Raw genomic sequence first — 22,347 nt, forward strand, 5'->3', positions numbered from 1 at the left:
TTTGCTTAACATGAGCAAAATGTATGTGTTTATTTAAAGTTTGCAGATATTTTGGATAGTTTTCTTTATTAGAATTCATTTATCAAAACATCATTGAGGTATTTGTCACTTATGACCCCTTAGTGATAATAAGATGTTCTGATGGAAATTCACAAAATACTGCTAAATCAGTTATGCTTACAGCCACTTGCTACTGCTTCATCCATTATGTTCAGTCAGTGAAACAATTAGTACTTGAATATTTTCTTACTGTTTTTCAAAATATGAAAACATATGTTGGATAAAGCGTGTGTGACTGAATATATGCCTTTTCAAGACTGTATCTGCCAAAGAGAAACATAGCTGGTGTCAATAACAAAGGTAAGAACTCAGCCTGAAACAGGGGAAGAACAAGTCGGGACTTAGGTGAGATGTTTTCCAAGTTAGTTTGACATAGCGAAACTCATCTCAGGGTTCTTTGCTTCAGCCAGGCCTGTGCTGCACAACTGTTAGCAAGTGCCCTTGAAAGTCTGTGGGAAGTGAAGGAGTTCCTGGAAGACAAGAAAAAGGCAAACATAATGCCTCTTTTTCACAATGGAAACGAGGAGGGGACGAGGAATTATAGATCAGTGAGTTTAACTTCATTTTGTAGAAAACAATTAAATAAATTATTTTAACAGTGTAGGAAGAAACAAGGAAATGAGTAACAGCCCCATAAATTTGTCAAATGCATATCATACCCAACTAACCTAATTTCCTTTCACACAAGGTCCTGTGGATTGCAGAGAAGTAGCAAAAGTTGTATGGCTTGAGAGCATTATGGCTTTTGACATTTGCATGATGTTTTGGGCTCCACAATGCAAAAATTATGTGGACCAACTGGAAAGAGATCAGAGGAGAGTGCCATGAATGATCATAGATCTCAAAAATGTGACCCCAGAGGAAGGTTGAAACAATTGGGATTGTTGAGAGAAAACAGCTGAAATACAGTAGTGATCTTCAAATGCATAAAAGGTTGATGCAAAGAAGGAAAAAAGTAACTCTTTCACAGTGGACCTTGAAAAGGGAAGGACGTTGTTACAATGATGATGATTTAAGCAAACAATCAGGGAAACCTGTCTAGTGTAAAACAGTTTAGCTTTGGAATATGTTGCCTATTGACGTCTTGAATCTCCTGTCATTGTAGACAAGCCTCAGACAGGAATTAGATAGCTAGAGTTGATCCTGCCTTGGAGCAGAACATAAATTAAATGACATTAGGTCTTTTTCAGCCAAATGTTCTATGAAACTGAAGCTTCAACTAATAAATGAGCTTGTAATCAAGGGGACAGTTACACTTGTATTTATAGAAAGCAACCCCACACCTAAGTCATAACACACTACCGTACTTGCTATTTGGAGGTGTGTGTAAACTTAGGACACAATTTTGATACTACGGAAGAGAAGCTGGTTGTATTTAACAGCACAAATGCGTAAGTCTCCCCTTCCCTCCCCAGTGAAAACAGTTTTATATACACTCTGTTGAATACTTCTGCAGCTTGCCATGTGCAAGCTGCAGAAAATAAGAAAATAAGCACATTAATAATGTGCTTATTTAAGAAAATAAGCACATATTTAATAAGCACATATTTAATAAATAAGTTTCTTATTTAAGAAAATAAGCACATTATTAAGAAAATAAGCACAAAGCCTTTTTTTAATATTTAAGTCCTAGAGGGGCTTGCTGTCACCCAGAAAAAAAATGAAGACTCTTCATTTCTTTTACTCACTCTACCAAGCATCCTCATGCAGCCTGTCTTGACCGGCACCCTATGCACACAGCTGAGTCAGTTCACTTTTCTTCTGCTAGTACACTCTTGTTTTTATATTTTGTTTTCTCCTTTAGAAGAACCTAGTTTGAGGTTCCTAGCTTGCTTGACTTTTTGGCTCACATTTTCCCAAATGCAAGTTACTGCTTTCATTAGCACAGCCCACTGAGTCAGGCTTTGTATTTTGCAGCTTTCTTTGCCCAAGCACACCAACAAAAATACTTTGGCCACCTTGACTTCAAGGACTCCTACAGCTTCTCCCCAGCCATACATACTTTTTACCCTGCTAATACAGATGTCTCATGGATAAGCGTGCAAGTTGAAATGAAACAGGTAGATGGTGGAATGCAGTACTGCAGGACTGTTTCTCAGCTACAGACTGTTCCGTTTGTCAGCTTCAGGACAGACTGCTTTACCTTCATCCTTGAAGAGCTGGTGTCTCATGGAAAGCAAGTTAGCCTCCTAGGAGGCTAGTCAGAAGATATAATTTGTTCTTAGGCTTTGCACTTTTTTGCACTACCTTTCCTCACTGCTCAGGGCCTGCGTTGAGATCGCTGGGTGGCTGGGACCTGTGCTTCCCTTGCTGTATTCCATCTTTGGGGCTCAGCTTTGTCAATGTTGCTTTGAGGCTCCCAGGCTTGTCTTGCGTGGGGCCAGCAGCGGCATGTCCTGAACTGAGCACCACCCCTGATGGGGAAATGCTCTTTTTGGCAGTCCCTGGGAGCCCATCTTTGGTAAGCCTGAGGGCCCCACCGCTCTTGTGTGCACCCCTACACAGTGTGTGCACTACGTAGGCATGCCTGCTGTGTATCAGTTTTAAGCTGGCTGGTTTTGAGACCATTGGTATTTTACTCTGTTTGGTATTAGTACCAGGTCCAGATAAGACAGAGCTGCATAAACACCCATTTCTATGTAAATAGGGAGGATTGGGTTTTATAAAGCTGTAGTGCGATGAGGCATGCCCCTGAGCTGATGATGTAAACAGGAATGTTAATCAGAGCAGCTAGCATTTATTCCTTCACTGAAGGTGGAAGCAGAGTAGATCTAACTTGTTTTTAAGGATCAGCCATTTCTGAATGACAGTTAAATCTATCCACAGCACAGTCTTGTCCACCCTGATCTTAGCAGAAACAAGAACAGACGTAGGCATTTTGGCCCTTACTCTTTTGTTATTCTGTCACATTTCTACTTGTCCAGAGGTGTTTACTATAAACTGTGCAACGAGAAACCTTCTATTCTCTTGTAGCGGAGAGAGTTTTTCCCTCTCCCTCTGTCATTACGATGCCTGAAAGCACAAACGCAGCTCAGGGTCTGGTTTCACATCCGTTGTGGAGCTCTGCTTTGTTTGTCTTCAAGATTCCGGTGGTAGTGTATAAATGACCCCCCAACACTTGTTCTTTCACTTTGAAACTGATTTCTCTCAGCTTGGCAGGTGAAACTCCAAATAGGTACGTCTGGCCCATTCCCTGGAGAGCTTAGAATGGCACTGACTAAAGTGGGAGAAGAGCTGACAGCTTTAAAGCTTTAGAAGTGGTAATAGGAGAGGCATGAGAAGACTTTTATAAGTCACTTTCTCCCACACCATATTATGAAACCAACTAATTCCCATGCAGTGCATGCTCATGAGGCCAACTGCCACTTCCACTGTTGAATCCATGAATAAGTGCTTGCTCTGCACGGAGATGAGTGCTGTTCCCATATGCTGGGTTTTATTTTGTAGACAGAACAGTTGACACACTTTTTGTCTCAAAGATCAGAGTGCAGGACATGTTTGTGTAAGGACAAATTACACAGGGTACGTGCCTTTGTGTTTCTTAGTTAGGAACACAAGCCGATATTTCTGCATAGAGGTGGGTGCTTTGGCAGTTTTTTGAATACAGTGCCTCACATATGCAGAAAAACTAATGTTTGTTTGTATTTCACTTAATGAGTGAAACAGGATATAAACTTACAGGGAGCAAAGATAAATATAGTATTCACAATGCCCTCTGGCATGTTCACCCACACTTTGTTCTCTTTCTCTTTCTCCCTACTCACATATATGCACAGTACATGTGAGCACACACATATGCGGACATTTGATGCATGGCTTTTATTAGTGCATTTGCCATTGATTGATTAGTACTTAGTATTAGTACTTCGTCTATTGATTGATTGCAGATGAAGTGACTATTTGACCTTTAATTATGAGCCTTGCTATTGAAAATGACATTGAGCTATGGCTTCACATAATCCATCTGGAAAGCCCGACATGATGCCATTCCCTGGAGTTCATTCAGTGAGAAGAGGCCTCAAGGAAGTGCAAAGCTATCAGTGTGGCTCATCTAAAAAAATACTGGAGTTGTTGCTCGCACTTACACAAAAGTTGCAGCCAAGTACAGAGCATTATTTTATTTTTGCAGAGAGAGAATTGCTAGCTAAAAGTTACAACTCCAAAAGTAAAATGCAGGATTGTCAAAAAATATTTTCACTTTAATTCTTTGTATTTACTATGTAAAATTATTTTATCAGCAAAAAATGGAGTATTGCTACCAATTTTTGCTACCACAAGTGCAAATGTTAGTACTGTAGCACTGTGTATGATGAACAGCAGATTGGTTAAAAAAAAAAAAAAAAAAACAACAAAAGTAACCCCACCTTATAATAAAATCAGGGTATTGTTTGTGATGCAGAGTGCATTTTTCCTCATTTGGATTTATCAATGTAGCAGTTCTTTCACCATGGAATTCTTAAAGTATGCAATCAAAGTTTCTAGGCTACAAAATATTTTCAGGAAAGAATAGAGTTAATTTTGCAAATAAAAGCCAAAACACTAGCTTTCTTTCATATTGTTTTAATTTAATTAAAATTTATTTTTTAAATACTCAGCTTCTTACTGCACAAGTACAGAACTGATAATCTGTACTTGAACAATTCTTAAAAGCCTGCTGTAATGTACAAGCAGATTCACAGACAACTCAATTGTCTGTGAGCAGATCATGTAGGCTATGGATTAATCAGCTCATGCCTTCCCCCGAGTTCCCCAGCTGCACAATGTGACAGAGTGCATTGTGCTCACATATAGCTCCAGTCTGCTCACAGCTATCTGGAGTAGTTTGGTCATGTTTTCTACAGATATCTCCTTAAAAGATTTTTCAAAGATAAATAATATATTTGCACAGCCTAAACCACTGCTGTTTAATATTAGCTGGGTTTTTGCTTCATCTGTTTTTTCCTGTACCCAAACTCTGTGAAATGCTGTATTAATCAAGTGCAGACCCTTCTTATTGTGTGGTGATAATCATCTTTCCCCTTTAGATAGAAAAATGCCAAAATGTTCTAACTTGTGTTAAGATAAAAAGTAGATCGTTTTGATTTTAAAAAGATTTTATTTTAAACATCTCTTAGTAATTCTATAATAGAAAGTAAGATGGCAGAATGGGGTGGGTTGCCCTAAGTGAGTATTCAGGCTATACTCTCTGCTGTTTTTGAAATGTGATGGTTTTTTCTCTGCTCCTGGCAGTGAATTGTCCTCTAAGGTGATTATTCATCAAGGTACTAACTGTTACTAGCTATAAACGTGTGAATAAGTCCTCAGACTTTTACATAAAGAGCTAGAAAATAATACTGGTTAATTGCTTTCTGAAAGTTTTCAAGAGTAAGACTTTTGATACTGTCTCTTTTACTTTCAAAAATGTTCCTATGAGTGTTCAATAGGACACACTACTGCTAGCATCATGTTATACTTCTTGGTGTTATTAGTGCTTGAATTTGCATATTTTCTTACCTGTTACAGACTTTTAGTCTCATTTCTTCCCCAGGAGTCCAATAGAGCGATGTAAGTGAAAATGATCTGGCTAATCCTCTGCCTAGAATTGGTGGGTGCTGACCCCTGGGGCAGAAAGGAAGCTGATGGGAAGAATATGCTTGAAAGAATGAGTGTCTTGTGGAGGCTGTGTCTGGGCCAATATTGGCCTCACTACTGCCAGAGAGTTAGAAACTCTCTCCCATTCCTGATTCTGAGATCCCAGGGGGCTTAGTGGCCGCTAGAACCTTTAACGAGTTTTGATACTGTGATTCTTTGGGCCGAAATGAAAAGTTTTTCTAATCTCTTCAGTCTTTGCCTAGCATTTGCTTGGAAGGAGCAGCAAGTGATTGGCTGGGCTTTTTCCTCTGCTCTGTGATTCTCCTTCTCTTTGTCCTCTCTCTGTCTCTGGAAAATAGGAACTGGAGGATTCGTGTTACATGAGATTATAGCGGGGAGAGCAGAAGCACCTGGACCTACTGCACTTCTCTCATGTTAGCATATTTTTTTGTAGCCCAGCTTGAGGGCAGGTGGATTGCCTTTCCTAGCTTGGAAGTCTTCTAGAACCAACGTTTGGTTCTTACCAAACAATATTATCAGTCAGGTTATTACCATGTAATTGGCATGTCTTCTTTCTCAGTAGACCCCAAAGAATGCCTGGGAAATGCTGCTATTTCCAGTACAGCTGCTATATCAGAGTATTAGCAAAACCAAATAGAGACTGAAGATTTCTGTAATTGGGAATAGTATGAATGTTTCCTGCTTGCATGGACAAATCCACCCAAGGTGAGATGCTATTTTGCATGTGTAAGCATTTCTATAATACTAAGGCCACCATTCACTTGAAGGGGCTGTCTCCGTAAGAAGTCAAACTGACAGTTTTGAGTAGGCTATGGTTGCTGGGATAGTTTGTGCCAGAGCATCTCTTTTATTTTCCCTTGCTACTCATATACATGGCTGGGCAAGCACCCCCTGTTTGTCTCCTTCAGACCAGAGCATCCCTAGAGGCTATACTTTCAGGATGGAAATGTTCTGGCAGGCCAATCTGAAAGTAGGAAATGGCATAGTCCAGTGAGTTATGTGTGGCTTTTGGACACAAAGTACCTGATTCTCCCTTGTTTTTTTTTAATCACAAGATTCACGATACAGCATGTCTAATCTGTTGCAGTTTACTCAATTTTGACCTCTCTGTGATTCCAGAAGGGGAAATACTAGACTAAATTAGGGAATCTCCTTTCCTTTCTGACCTGAAATGTATGTTTCTTTGATTAGATTTAGAATGTGGCAAGAAATTCTGTACCAGCTCCCTGGGCTTCCTTTTCATCTGTATACTCTGCCAGTAGTAGGTTTTTTATTAATATTTAGAAAGTTTGCCTCCAGCAGTACTAAAATGTGCATCAGAGGACAACAGTTGTTTACTGTGTTTGAACTGAAGAATCTCACCCAGGAGATCTCATTCACTTGAAGTTTACATCTCTCAATATCGACTTGCAGAAAGAGATCGATGAATAACAATTGTCATTTCAGAGTTGCACCTCTCCAATTATTTATTTGGTTGTGAGTCTTCCCAGATGTACATGTAATTGGATCAGACACTAAAAACCAGACTGCAGGTTTTTAATGACAGCAAGCTCATACCTCTTTATAATAAAAAAAAAAATAAACACACATATCCATCTGTAAAATGATAATGACACAAGAGCCCTCCCTTCCCACCAAAAACAGTTAAAGTTAATTTATCTACTTTAAGAAACTACATTATATTCAGCAGACAGCTGACAGGTTACCCTTGGGAAGATCCGCGTTTGGACATGACTCAATATTTTTTTTACCTCAAGCTGGCAGAGTCTACAAGTGTCACCCATACTAAAGCTGGCGAGTATTGAAGATGATGTTGAGTCTCCCTGAGAGAGTTGCATCTACATTTGCTGCTCTCAGTGCACCTTCTGGCAGCCAGTCTGAGCTGCTGACTCGAGACACTTCTAAAACGGTGGGTGCAAAGATGTGAAAAATCAACAGCAGCAGCAAAATTTAGAAATCTCCTATTACAAGATGGTCTTGGGAATCTGGAAGAGGGATCCTCCTCTAAAAGCTGCCATGACCACTGCAAGCACATAACCCCAGTCCATAGCGTTTTAGAATAGGAAAGAGTATCCCTCAGTATTTCTAGGTAGTGAGCTGTTTTCTCAAAATGCCTTCCCAAATGACTGGAGCATAAAGCTTTTCTGGTCTCATATCTTCTTTTCTTGGCCACAGAAATCAGATTAAGAGAGAACTAAAGGGAAAATTACACTAGTATTCCTAACAAATGTGTTTTTCTTTATGAAAAGAAGTAAGTGTTTTCTTGTTTTACCATTTATAATGAATTTGTGTATCATGTTTTCCTTTGCATCAATGTTTCAGGAGCAAAAAAGCTTTTAAAAAAATCTAATTAAAAGATAGTATGAAACAGTTTGGTGCATAATCCTTTCCTGCTTGTGTTTACAAATATAATAAGAACAACTATAAAACGTGTTTATAATGGCTTTTTTAATAATATGTGTAAATAAAATCCACATAATCAAAACTTTAATGCTGAGAAATCTTAGCCTCAGCTGTGCGTGGAAAGGGTGGTAATGTTTAAGGAAATAATCAAATTAATCAAATTTCAGCTTCATGTTTTTAGGAAATTTGTCAATCTCTTTGTCCAGAATTCCTTTCAGCAGTAGGTCTAACCTATTAAACCTTCAAAAAGTGTTGGCTACAAGAATTATAGAGAAGGGAAGGAAGTGTTTAAATTCTGTTTGTTTAAACTTCATAGCTTAGATATTGCTAGTGAATTACAAGGAAGAATTTACCCTGTGCCTTGACTATGTTATGTGTATGAAGAGTGAACTGATATCCAAGCAATAAAAAAAGCACTGAAGTGTGAGGATCAGCTTACAACGTTGCTATGCCCGCATTGCGGTGCCAAATTAAGGATAAGTCACATTTAAAATATGACTTATGGTGGTTCAATTCATTCTTGAATTCCCTGTTAGCTAATTACTACTGCTATATTGTCAGACAGGTAAAGGTGTTTTGGAGTCTAAGGCACTAGTCTTCAGTTGTTGGTGTTAAATGTTTCATTGTTAGCAGCTGGTAGGATTGCCTGTGTTGTTCATTAAACATCACTTCCAATCTGAATGCACCCGTTGAAAACCCAGAAATAGACAAACTCTCTTCCTCCCAGCTTTTACTATTTTATTTACTTAAAACTTTGATAGTATCAAGATGTGCTGTTTCCTAGTAACTGTACTTACATTGCACTTAAATTACTGATTTCCGTGATGAGTATAGTGAGCCAGTTACCTGAAGAACAAGAATTAGTAAAAGCATTCAAAGCATATTAGGTGGTGTTCTTTTTTTTCTTGTTAGAGTTACGGCAAAAGAAATATCTTATTTCTCATTCATTTCTCTTCCTCCTTCTCCTTCTTTACTTAAATATTAGACCAGTCCAGTCTCTTACAATATAGTGTGGGTCTCAGTGAAATTCTTGCATCCTGGCATAACTATATGGCCAATATGTGACCACATCATTCTGATTCAGTACAGAGCCTTCCCAATAATTCTAGTCCTCCAAAAGAGGTAAGTCATTTAATGTAATGCAAGGGCTTGTTGAATATTCTGGTAAATCATTGTTCTTCCCCAAGGAGGGATGAAGGTGAAAATGTTTTTGAAGATTAGGGTCCACGCAGACCTCCAAACTGACCTAGGATAGCTCTCCATTTTGCAGTTTTCCCCTGCAGCTCTTCCAGACTCCCTTAGTGTCTCACCTGTCCCTTGTAAAATGTCTCCCTCAGATGTTTGTTTTTACCACTTTGTGAGCCTGTTTTTTGCTTTCCATTACACTTATCATTGACCTGAAATATGAAAACATACTGAAAAAATTGTCTTTTTCCCCTGAAAATATTTTAAGCACAAGTTTTTATGCAGCATGTATGTGGGCAAAAAGGCAGGGGGAATGGAGTCTCAACTGCTACAAACATTGCAGAGCCTTCCCAATCAGAGACCAAGTCTCATATCACCTGGAGACAGTTGTGGTCGTGCTGATGGACGATCTCATTATACCTGCTGGCAAAAGTCAGATTTCCATGGTAACACTAGGCTTTGTCACCAAGGTGTGATTGAACCAAAAGTGCCACACCCCATTGTACCATTGTAAACCATTGTCTAGCCACTGCGGATGGAATCTTACCTTGACACTGTTATTTCCTTCTGGACAAGAGAGTAGCAAAGGTTGTCTTATTACTTCTCTCAGCCTTGATTCCTTTGCAGAGTACAAAATGACTGTAAGGTGTAGGATCTCTTGGTTAGGGCTAAGAGCAAAAGAAATGTCAGAGTTACAGCTGGAGTGGGGCTGGAAAAGGACTACCAGATTTTCCTCTGAGGAATTTTTCATCTGGGGAAGGGCTTGACTGCCTGTTTTAGGCTCAGCTTCAAGTAATCTGTTCTCCCTCCAGTGTAATGTGATTTCATATTACATTGGAAGGTGCTTTCTTCAGCTGAAATGGGAATACTCAGTAGCAAGTGAATATTTGTATTGTTACTGGTTGTCAGATACCATTCATCTATTCCCATACCTGAAAGAAATTGGTCCTCAGGGAAGAGCATTTGACTTGAGTTCAGTACATGCTCTGGAGAGGGTATGGATACAGGAAAAAGAATCCTTAACCAGTTAATTTGTCAAAAGCATCTTCTCTTATCGTGATCTCAGTATGTCATAACAGTCAACAAGGGCAAGAAACATCTTCTATCCCTGGCTAGCCTTCACTGAGGATAGGCGTAGTATGTAAACTTCTGTCTCCTCAAAACTAACCATAGCAATGTGATTTGCCTGGGAAGAAACAGGGAAACCCTTAAAGTTTTCAAACAAGACATTAGCAGCATCTTGCCATTCTGGTAGCTATCTGCATGAACAACCTTTTTCTAATACTCTAAACTGGATTTTCCCTCACCACCCGTCCCCACCATGCAGTTGCTGAGCCACACGCAATAGTATTCTGAAAATTGGCGGTAAAATTTCAGGTGCTTATTTGGCACTGTCTTTGCAGGGATAAGCTCAGAAACCCCCTGCTCTGGCTACTTAGGGGTTTAATGCAATATATGCCCCTCTTTACAGGCCTTTTCTCAGTGGAAAAAAAGAAATAGCTATTTGGCCTACTAATGTTCCCTTCACATCAAGCCTTGAGAGAATTCTTCAGAAAGAAAGTAGCATGGAGTGTCAGAGAAGCTACCGTCATACACTTGATTCATTTTGTATATTGCACTTGAAGATTATGGCAATTGAGAGCTCTGAAATGTATAGATGAGTAGAAGGGAGAACTGAAAATCCACAGGCTAAGGCTTTTATTCAAAGTATTTCCACTGCCTCTTTGTGAGGGTTGTTCTGATTCCTGAGTGCCTGGTGGTTCCATAGCCCTAGTGATGACTTCTTTGTTTTGCACCAAACTTCTTTTCCTAAGAAGAAATGCTGCAGCGTTTTGTGATTTGGAATGTGTTTCAGTAATATAAGCAATAAAGTTTTAGGATAAATTGTTTGTTATTAATACATTGGAGGGGAAAAACCTATACAGTAAAGTACGTAAGTAGAGCATCTAGCAATAATTCTGCTTTGGGTGTGAGAGATAATGGCCTATGTTTCGGTGGTAATAAAAACGTTCTATTAAGTTCTCTGAACCCATTGCAATGTGGTAGAAAACAGCAAATGATGAAACAGTGCTTTGAGGGGAGCTTACACGTTCAGTGAGCATAAAATAAACATACTAAAATAGAAAAAAACTCTGATTTCCAGTACTTATTGTTTTGTCACTTCCATCATGGGTATAGGATAAAAGAAAACTCTTACTTGCTTGTTAGAAGAAGAAAGCTCCTACTTGAAGTTCTTACTTGGCAGATGTCAGTTGAAAGCTCTGCTATGGAATATGCTGCAATGTCAAACTCTGTTGGGTAACTTTAGACAAATGTGTCATGTGTGACATGGAAATATGGCATGCTGTACATTAGTGATTTCCCAAGTGTTTGGATCAGGTAGTAACGTGCTGAGAAAGTGCTCTTTATCTCTCCACACTGTGTACTTGTATAGCAGTGGGGAAAGGCTTTTGGTAGAAATTACTTTAGTCAGAAAAAGAATCCATTTACAATATGTGCCTTCTAACATCTTTCAGACAATGCATTGTATTAAAGAGGCATTTTTTGATTAATGTTTTATAAACATTTTTCAGCATGACAGCTTAAAGTCCCTGTAAAATTGTAAATGCGTGCATAGTGCTCACTTCCATAAAGTCAAATGCTATCTCATAAAGTCTAGTTGGATCCTGTCAGCGACAGTGACACAGAATCAGTACCTTGGAGCATTAAAATTAATTTGCTTCATTTATATTACTGCAGTGATAGCTAGATGAAAAGAGTCCTATATTTAAATTATCTTAAAAATACCTTCAAATCTTTTAGAATTTTTTATTATTATTATTTTACAGTTAACTAAATGTAGTGAAGTGCAGCCTAATATTTTCATGGGCCTTTTAAGAAGGTGACTACAAAAGTAGCAAAGGGGAAAGACAAGGAATGTGGGAGGTTATACTGGGTGCAAAGCTGGAGGAAGGATAAATACCTTTTAGTTGTGCAGGCTACTAGAGAAACAGTGGCGTTTGTCCAAGGCTGATAAACCACAGCCTTGGGGCCCAACTGGAATACCCTGGAGCAATGGAGAGCAAATAGGGCTTTCCTATACCAGACTGTAAGAGCAGCCCCCTCACTCTTCCTTGCCATCATTGAAGGTCACAGATAAACAGCTTTTCTCTTGCTAGCTCTTCCTCAGGTTTGCAAAGTTCTTATGTGAAATGGGCTGAGTGAGGACACAAACAAGGAGAAAAATGAAATATAGGCCTAACTCACAGGCCTAACTCACTTCTCTCGGTTGCAGTGGGACTGATTTTAGTGCCCACTGCACTTAGTGGAGCTTAGTGATTTTAGTGGAAGTACCCAAAATTTACACTGCTGCAAGTGAGCAGAATCAAAGGCCTTGGGAAGCAAAACCAAGCAGGCTAGAAGCATGGGAGTGGAGAATAGGGGGAAAATGGAGGAAGGACGAAAATACAAACAGAAAAAGAAAAAGAGCTTCTGAATACTGGAGCCAAAGAGCAAGGAGGAAGATGGGAACACAGGAGAGCGCTGGTAGGAGAAACATAGCCAAACAAAGGAGAAGAGGGAAATTCAGGGTAAAAAACCTGGGAATACCAATGATCTTGTTTGTAAGGGATATCTGTGGGATGATCTCAGTGCTTCCTCCCTTCTGCTACAGCTCTCTGTAGTCCTGGTCAGGTGAGGTGCTGTGTTCTCACCCAGCTGGGTACCGCACTTCCTCTTTCTTTGGAGGAGGATGGGATACAACCCTGACTTGCACCCGTCACAGTGTTTGGTCAGCTCTGATCCAGGAGTTGGACACACATTCATGGCTGCTGAAGGCTGGTTAAAAGGTTTTGGCAACTCAACAGCTTGTTACACCCCTACTTTGAGCAAAGCTGCCCAAGTTGGCACCAAACCACAGAGGAGCACTTTGTCATTCAGTTCTCGTGATATGTAGTGAGTGAGGGTCTTTGGCAGAGGAGCTGAACCAAGCTGCTGGAAGCCTGTAACTTCATAAACCGCAGCAACATGAATGGGGTCTAAGCCTTCAGACCATGACCAAAACTTAACAAAAAGATTGTATATAAACTGATAATGCCAGTGTTCCTCCTCCAGTGTCAATCAGGATGAAGACCCATAGAAATCAGTCCAATTACCCTGAAATGCAGATAAGCATGTTTAATGGCTCTGTGAAAACAAAATGAAAAATCTTTACGGGCATTATTCTTTATATGTGTGAATGCAGTCTTAATGCTCCAGATGGCAAATAAATACCCTAGTAATACTGGGGGTGGGGGGAGGGAGGAGCTGCTGTGTACTTTGAGGAAACTTAAGACTAAGGTAGTGGTCTGGGTTTTAATATATGTGATTTGATCCTGTGCAAAATTTATTTATCTTAGACTTAGTGTAGCTATCATACTCCATTAGCACTGGAAGCAATATGCTATAAAAGATGAGGAAGAGAGGAGTGGACAGCCCAAAATAAAGATAACAATATCCATTTTGCTTAGCACCTTCATTCCGTGCTATCTATCTGAAAGATTTAAACTAATCTCACTCACTTCATTAGTTTTGTTATAGCAGTACCTGTTCATGTCACTACTGTTTCAGTCAGTGTTTCTGTTATAGCTTCTCTTAGTGCTAGTTCATAATCTCATCTCGAAAATGCATTACAGGCTAAGATACAGCATACAGTATCAGCCCAGGCATTATAACGTCACTTTTCTTCCTTTGGCTGGGATTTGGTTTTCATTTTCTTTGGTTGGTTTTTTCCGAGTGTTTTATGTATATTAAAAAATACAGGGTTTGGTGTATGTTTTTTTTCAGAGAGGGAAAAGTAACTATTAAAATATGTTTTTCCTAATTAGGGATTTGCATGAGTTTTATGTATTTGGAAAACATTAGCAGTCATACTGATGCTTGCAGTTACTATGTATTGCTATGAAAAAGTTTAGACAACGTTTTTAAAAATAAATAAAACCTATGCTGTTTTGTTTAGCTTTGTGGTAATATTACTGACACAAGCATTTGTGACTGTAGTCTGTGGATCTCTGTCATTAAATCTTTTCTGAGAGAGTTGCATACTGGCAAAGTTGGAATTATAAAAATCAGAAAGTGCCTTAAGAAGGCAACAGGGCTTTTTCTTTCTATTAAACAAATGTGTACCTGCAAAAAATTATTATTATTTCTTCTTTTCACCAGTTAGTTTTTCCTGGTAAATAACAGGAACTTTAATTGCACATTAGTGGCTTACAGGAACCTATTGTTGTGACATGTATTTAAACAAGCCGTGAATTAAGAACCTCTTTCCACCCAGTGATCTAATTATATTGTCACACTAATTATAGTGTTTTGTATTTATATTTGACAACTTTAATTTTCTTTTCCTAGTTTACTGAAATAGCTTTCCTCTAGAGAATTTACCTTTTAGGCTGGAATTTCTCATCTTTTCTTTCAGTTCAGAAAATGTACGGTAATTTAAAGCATGTCTCAGTCACTTTGGATCCATTCCGTTCACGTCTCTGCTGTTAGTTTTCTGTGTGATCTTAGGCTAGTCATTTTAGTGTTCTCTGATTCTCTGTAGGAGTCCTGTTCAGCTTACTAAAGTGTTTTTGGATCTATGGATGAAATTGCACTACCAAAACACCAGGTACCGTCTTATGAACATAAATATAACATGTTCATAGCTTGGGACTCTAGTTTATCTTTCTGTGGTTAGAGAACAGAAAAGGACCCACAAGCATCAAGTTGAGACTTGGAAAAGGCAATAAAACTTTTATCTGTTTACAAAAACAGTATGATGGGCATTTGAAGTAAATTACACTCCTTAATATAATGCAAATGCCCATTTAATTTCTATCCAAATACTACCTATTCCTAAGCCCCAGAAATTAGTGTTAATAATAAGCAGCCCTATTGTGTGGTAGGTCCATGATGTTGTTTCAAAGGTAATTGTAATATTGAGATTAAGCACGCAAGCCTTTATTTATTTGATTTAATCTTTCCCTGGAAATATCCGTATAAGCAAAGGCTACTAGTATGGGGACGAGATTGTTAGTGCTGTGATGTGATGAAGCTAATCAAAATAATTACAAGAAATGCTGCTGTGGAAACATCATGAAGATTTCAGCAAGCCTGGATGTGTGTCAGCAATAGTGGGGCACTGGTGGAGTGGTAAATACTCCACAAATAAGCTGTTTTCTCACATAGGGAGGAGGCAGCTTTTATTAAGGGAAACCTGAAAGAGTGTTGAGAACGGGAATTTATCCAAGACATAGATAAAAGTTTATGTAAACATGGCAACTATGGCTGATCTGAAACATCTGCTAATGGGGAACAGAGGGCATGTGGCACAAAGCTCAGCTTTCTTTGTCATTGCTAAGGAGACACATAGATGAGTTCTGTGAAAACTGTGTAGTCTGCTTCGCTGCAAGGTTGATGCTGGCGAAGATTCCTAGAATGACATTTAAGATGAAGGAGAAAATAAAGTATGTTCTCAGGGGGCTCCTGAGGAATTGCAGCTGCTCTTGTTGGCAATTACGCAAATGTCTGGTCAAGCAAGACAGAGATGGTTGCAAGTTTTGCCCACACCTATGCTTTGTGGAGCATGGTAGCAAAGTTCCAAGATTTAAACAGATCATTTTGAACAATAACATCTTCAAAGTAAACATAATCGGTTTCATTACTGCAAAACTAAATCAAACATAATTTTACATATCACGTCATCCAAGTGGGAAGATTATGCATGGAGATGTCTAACAGAATTAGCACGGTTGAGTGCATATTCAAGCTCTTAGGAAAATGGCCCATCTCTACCTCTTAACACACACTTCTTCCAGCATCTAGCAACTTCTGTACTCCAGCTGCTCCCTAACTCTTCATAGGCCTGACCACTCAGTTCCCTAAACCTTTTCTCTCTCATGCTGTATCTCTTCTGAAACATGCAGGTGGAGCAGAGAGTTTTGTTCTGTAACACATGAACACTCGCCTGCAGAGTACTTGACTCCCTACCTTGACTGCATGAATCAGTCAAAGCAGGGAAAGGCTGTCATTTGGGTACTCACCAACTGGCAGGGAGTATGCCAGGAAAACGCAACCCTCCGGCGGTGAACGGACTGAAGAAAGATTACAAGCAGGAGTCGGGCAGGTTGGATGGAGGACAATCATGAAAACACGAAACAGAGCATAGTGAGAGGAAGTAGTAAATAAGCAGTACAGAACTATGCTCAGCAACTGAACAGTCATGCTATAGCAGAATGTATTTTATATCAAGCCTTCAGCAGGAGTTTGACAGCTATTAGCATCATTTAAAAAGATCTTTTATGGCATTCCCCTACTCCTTCCTTTCTGCCACAGAACTTTCTCTGCCGTGTATTTTTTTTTTTGTTCGTGTCCTTGCTGGTTTGTTTGGGTTGTTTTTTTTATATAAAACTTCTGAGTCTTCATTTTGTTTCTTCTGGGGGTTTTTTTGGTGAAATGTCAATGCAAGATAAAATGCTTTGCTTTTTTCTGGAGCTTAAAGTCTGAGGTGAGAGTCTGTCTCCTGTTTTTCTGCCTGCAGGGATTCCAATGCTGAAGATAGTATTTGCGGGTTATGAGTACCTGTCCTTAATTTCCGTCCCCTTACTCATCTATCATCCTGCTCAGATTCTTCTTGGCAGTCTGTTGGTACCAACAATAAAATCTTGGATGGTTTCTAGGCAAAAGGTAAGAATTGCTGGGTTTGATTTATAATGGAAAGTGTGCTATGAGGAAAAAAACTACAGGTTTAGGTTCCTTCTTGGAGATCCCACGGTAGGGATTTTTCTATTTCTTTACTTCCTTTATGACAGTGATAGTCACAGTAGTATCAAATTAAAAATGCTGAACTTTATCCTGCTTGACTCTGAAAAGGTTCAAGTCTTCAAGTTAGACCTCTGCGGTTAGTTCAAATTGTGAATTCATTCAAATTATGAATTCAGATTATGCCCAATAAGAATGGCTCCGTCTTTAGCTAATAATTACGGCTTTGGATCTCCCTTATGGAGAAGGGACAAAGGTCTGTCCACTGGCATGGGAGCTGGGGAAATCGGGTAAAATGAGGGTACTTTCTGAATTGAGTTGAAGCAGGATGAAAACTTTTAAATTTTTTTTTTCCTGCTTGGGTCACCCTTTACAATAGCAAGAAGTCTACAGGAGTCTGATGCCTCACATTTCATGCCAAAATTATGGCATGGGGTAGCTTGTAGGATTATAGACTATAACCTAGAGGTTTTTGCATCAACATCACTGATTCAAATTGTGCTTATTTCAGTACAAATTGAAGCTATTGACATTTGACAGCCATTCTGTGATCTATATGAAATAATTGCAATGGTACTCAACTGCAGTGACATTCTTACTTAATTATGATAGTACATGTGATCTGGTTGTATGAAATTGAATTTAAGTATTTAGAGGTTCATCTACACTAAGGTATTTCGAGTTTGTAAATATGGCAGCAGAATCTGCCAAACTACAAAGGTTCTCAAAACAGTAGTAACCACCTCGCAGAAAGCTAGTCCATGCAACTGATTTTAATGCTGTCTTTAATGTTCTGAGATAATAAAGATCAAGAAGCTGTGGCAACTGAAGCAGTCTTTGACAGCCATTTTAGGTGAAGGTTGAGACCTACTGTGGGAAGCCCAGTGCCACGAGTATCCTGCGTTCTCCACTTGCCAGTGGAGAAATTTTTTTGATAATTTCCATGTTTCCAATTTTCAGTAAAACCCAACAGACTGCTATTTTACTAGCTTCCCTCGACTAAAATCACCCTGCTAACTTGAATGCTAAAATTCCCCAAATCAGTGATTTTTATGTGGCTCCACTTTTGATTAGCTGATGAATTGTAAAAAGCAGGAAGACTCTCAATTTTCAGGAATTGAGTCCAGAAATAAGATATCCCCGTTAAGATATACTTATCTTAACATCCGAAAATGGAAATTTCAGAATCATATGTCATCTCTCCATCAGTCTGAAAGTCATGATTTTTTTTTTAATCAGAAATTATCAGGAGACATTACAGGTTGTGTAAAGAAAATTCCATGCTATTTCTGCAGAAAGATAGCCTAAAGTTGACACTACCGGTGACAGAACGATCCCTGCAATGCTGGCTTCTCTTCAGCATCTAACTGCTCCCGAGACCAGGAGTGGGGCTGGAGCTCATCCAGACCTCCCTGATCTTCCGGGGCAGTAATGGCCTTTAGGGGCTGCTGTCAGTTGCTGCAAGTTAACACAGCCTTTAAACAGGGCATCAGAAAAGTCAACCAGTACTGGAGAGATTTGCAGTTCACCAGCACTAGTTTCTTATTCATTAAGCATCAAATAAACCTCCTGTGCTAATCAGACTGTAATGCTACTGTAGAACCACTTTGGGGATTGTTGTTCTGTTGCAGCAGTTTCTTCAGTTGGTCTTCTGTATTATTCACAAATGTTATTTTAATTACTCTCTGAAAAAAATCAATGAGGTTGGGTCTGGTACAGTTATAATAAGTATAATAGAAGTGAATATTGTGACTGGATAATGGTCTCCCGCTTTGAAAATAAACATGTCATCATCACCCTTGATGTTTATTTTCTATAAACACCTTGGCTTCATTTTGGCATCTCTCTTGCAGGGGGAGACGGTTATCCAGTCACAGTACTCAACTGCAGTGACATTCTTACTTAATTATGATAGTACATGTGATCTGGTTGTATGAAATTGAATTTAAATATTTAGAGGTTCATCTACACTAAGGTATTTCTAGTTTGTAAATATGGCAGCAGAATCTGCCAAACTACAAAGTTAAAAAACTGTTTCCCCAAACAAAATGTGGAATGATGTCTCTCTCCGAAGTCTCTTGCTGAATAATATCCAAAAGACTAATCTCAAATGGCTAGATTTAACAATAGTTAAATGCTGGTGTTTCTGAAAGCTGGTGTTTCTGAGGGGAATATAGCCTATTTATTTTTAAAGGTTTGGATTTTTTAAGGGTTTACATTTGTGCTGGAGCATTTTTCAAGCAGTGCTTACAAGCTTTAAATGTACAATATTAAAGGTTAATATCTACAGTAAGAAGACCCATCAGACATCTCTCAGACTGACATTGCTTGTGTAGCCACCCCTCCTGAAATAAGTCTCTCACTCGACAGGCAAATGCCAGTCTGTCAGGGCACTTCACCCAAAAGGCTAAGGAAAACAGAGGTTCCAAATTTCAGGAATTGGCAGATTTCACGAATTTCCCTCTCTCTCAGGCTGATTCATCCCACACAAGAAAGCACTGAGCTTTTTTGTTGCAGACCACACCAACAACAGGCACCCTTCACCGTGACCACATCGGTATACAGGAGCAGCTGAAAACCTACCACCTTTTAAGCCTGTCACATTTGCCTCCTAAGTTAGAGAGTCAAACCAGAAGCATGATCACCTGTCATTTGAGTTGCACTTCTGTCACACACTGAATAAATAGTTCAGCTACCATAGTTGGCCAGCCCTGCGGGGAACACAGAGCTGGACCCTGCCATCAAATAAAAGCATGTGGTTTCTCTCCTCCTCAGTAAGAGCAGACTAGAGCTACAAAGACATCAGGTGTCCCCTGGCATAAGATAACCTCTGGACTGGTGGACTTTGGCTTATTCTTACCTTTTCTCAGAAAGGAAGGTATAAACATCAGAGGCATGTGACATCCACCACTGCAGCTCACTGCTCTGAGCAGGCTTCAAGCCATATGGAAGGAGGCCAGGGAACACAAAGGTGTTGGCAGAAATTTTCTTCACAGTCTTTCCCGAAGTGGGTCAGAAGCTCTTGTATCTCTACCACAAGTGGTTTGCGTGGGGTCCAAATAGTTGCTTTCTAAAAGACATCTGAGACCCACCTCCGCTTCCTTCACTGGCACTGTAGCCACGTTCCTTGTGGTTCCTCTGTTAAGGCTATCTGTATATGAGGAGGTTGTGAGGGGCTATCAGAGATAAAAACATCATCACAAAACCCAGAGTGGCCTGTCAGCTGCATGCCGACTCCTCACTCAGCCTCCCAGAAGTACACGCAGCATTTTGTTGCCCCTTATAAATAAAAACCTTGTCTTGTGCTGTCGGTTGTCTTTTAAGAATATAAAAAAGTGACTGTTTTGTTTCCTGTTCACAGGCACTGAAGTTAACCCGGCAGCCCAAAGCACCCGTGAAGGTATAATTATGGAGAAGGCCTGTGTCACAGTGAATGTATATATGTACTATACTGTACACATAGACAATTGAGACAACTGGGTATTTGTGAATGTTGCTATAGTGCATATTTTATTTTTATATATATATATATATATAAAAAAGATACCTGTTAAGTGCCTTACAGATGCATTTTTTGCAAAAGCGTTGTTTCCAGAAGCCACTTTGTTGGTTACTGCGAGAGGTTGTACAGTATTTTGGAGTCCTTTAGTTTTTATTTTTCTAACCAAGTGAATGAATGGTCATGACTAACAGCTGTTTCTTCCATTGCCCCTGCTTTGAAGCCAGGGTGCACCAGCTGTAAGTCTCTGTTTTAAACTAGCCAAAATGACCAGAAGCCTATCCCACTGCCGGCTCACCCTGGGGAAGAGCTTTCTGAAGGTTTTTTTCAAGATTGACTTGAATTTCTGTGTGACTCTGTTACACTCCCTAGTCATATGACTGTGACATGCCTTTTTCTTCTGAGTTTGTGTATACTCAGCATGGGGCCATCCATTGGATAGAAGCTGAGAAGCATGAATTATTTGCATTTGTTGACACAGTTGTCTAGACATTCCTTCAAAGTTAATGGTTTCTCAAGAAAATTCTTTCAATTCCATTGTATGATATTGTGCCATTGTATATCTTAAATGCCTCAAAAGCTTCTTCAAAGAAATGGTCTGGTGCTTGGGTTATGAGTGAAGTATTTGTGTTTGCAGCTAGGAGATCTTTTATAATTTACCCCTGAAGAACACAAATTTTTGTTTTCCCTTTTTCTTTTCCTTCCCCCGGTGCAATGCACAGAGATCTGCAGTGACAGAATTTAGGATGCTAATATTGAAACAGAGCCTTTATTGTAGTAAGCCAAGCTATGTTTTCTATGTTGCTGCATTGGTAATGAATTATAGCTTGTGAGGACAAGAAAGTCGACAATTTTTTTTTTTTCCAATTAAAAGGATCCTTATAGTAACAGAAACACAATCTTAGCTAATTTGACAATCAGTCACAACTTTTTTAAAAATAAACTGTTACTCTTTTTTAATAAACTTATATAAAAAAAGAATACAAAATTCTATTTCTAAGAGGAGTGTTGAAGAGAAAGGAACACGGGCATATATTTAAACATATAGCCAGCACTGCATCTTGTCCAGGAGATTAAGATTTCAGAAGCGTGCTCTAGTCCAGACTGTGAGGTGTACCCATCTGCAAAAATTGTGCTGGCAATTGTTCATTAAAGCATTCAAAGGAATGAAAGAAATAGGTCAAACTGGGATCGATATAAATGCAGAAGTTTCATGTGTGTCATGGTTAACATTGCAGTTAATGGTGCAACTGAGTGCAAACACCTAGGAGCAGATCTTTAGCAGATGTAAATTATCATAGCTCTGATAAGGCTATAGACGCTTACACAAGCTAAAGATCTTTTGTATCACAATAGGCATGTGAAATTCATATCCTTTTGCCTTAGTGAAAAACACCGTGTTTGGTTTACCTAGTCTGTTATTCCTAGTCCATTATTCCTGTGAACAACAGGAAAGTAATTTGGTACCAATCATTGGTGCTTTCCTGACGGTCAGTCAGTGCAAGATGGCTCTGTTGCCATCTGTGTGAGAAACTACTGGGAGCTGACAGCATCACCTTGTTCAGACTTGTCATCACCAGTAAAACGACCATGTAACAAAGGTATGTGAGGTGGCAACATGCTGAATTCTTTCCTACCCTGGAGGGGGATCAAGCTCTGCACACTGAGCAGGCGGGAGGGCTGAGGGACACTGTCCGCTGTCCGTGTCCCCCAGGGCTGCGCTCTCTTCTCACTAGCCAGTGATGCAAAGGGCAGCGGGCAGTGAGCTCACAGTTTTGATCAGCGCATCCCTAGTCAGATCCACCAACAGGCCAGCCTGCGAGGTAATTGGAAAGAATAGCATGCATGTT

General features: G+C 39.5%; 1 protein-coding gene across 7 annotated transcripts in view; it reads left to right on the top strand.

The window, feature by feature from the left end:
* SLC10A7 (solute carrier family 10 member 7) overlaps positions 1–21,454 on the top strand; it is a 152,414-nt gene extending 130,960 nt beyond the window's left edge. For 4 of the 7 annotated variants that reach the window (XM_075500970.1, XM_075500969.1, XM_075500971.1 and 1 more), the window contains 2 exons: positions 16,778–16,923; positions 20,360–21,454. In XM_075500970.1, the coding sequence (XP_075357085.1) occupies positions 16,778–16,923; positions 20,360–20,404 (191 nt within the window). In that variant the 3' untranslated portion in view covers positions 20,405–21,454. Of the gene's footprint in view, positions 1–466; positions 609–16,777; positions 16,924–20,359 lie in introns of those variants that run through there. The other 3 variants (XR_012775622.1, XR_012775623.1, XR_012775624.1) reach the window with 3 other exon arrangements.
* Positions 21,455–22,347: the final 893 nt, after the last annotated feature.

Source organism: Mycteria americana, chromosome 4 (assembly GCF_035582795.1).
Source record: "Mycteria americana isolate JAX WOST 10 ecotype Jacksonville Zoo and Gardens chromosome 4, USCA_MyAme_1.0, whole genome shotgun sequence".
NCBI lineage: Eukaryota > Metazoa > Chordata > Aves > Ciconiiformes > Ciconiidae > Mycteria > Mycteria americana.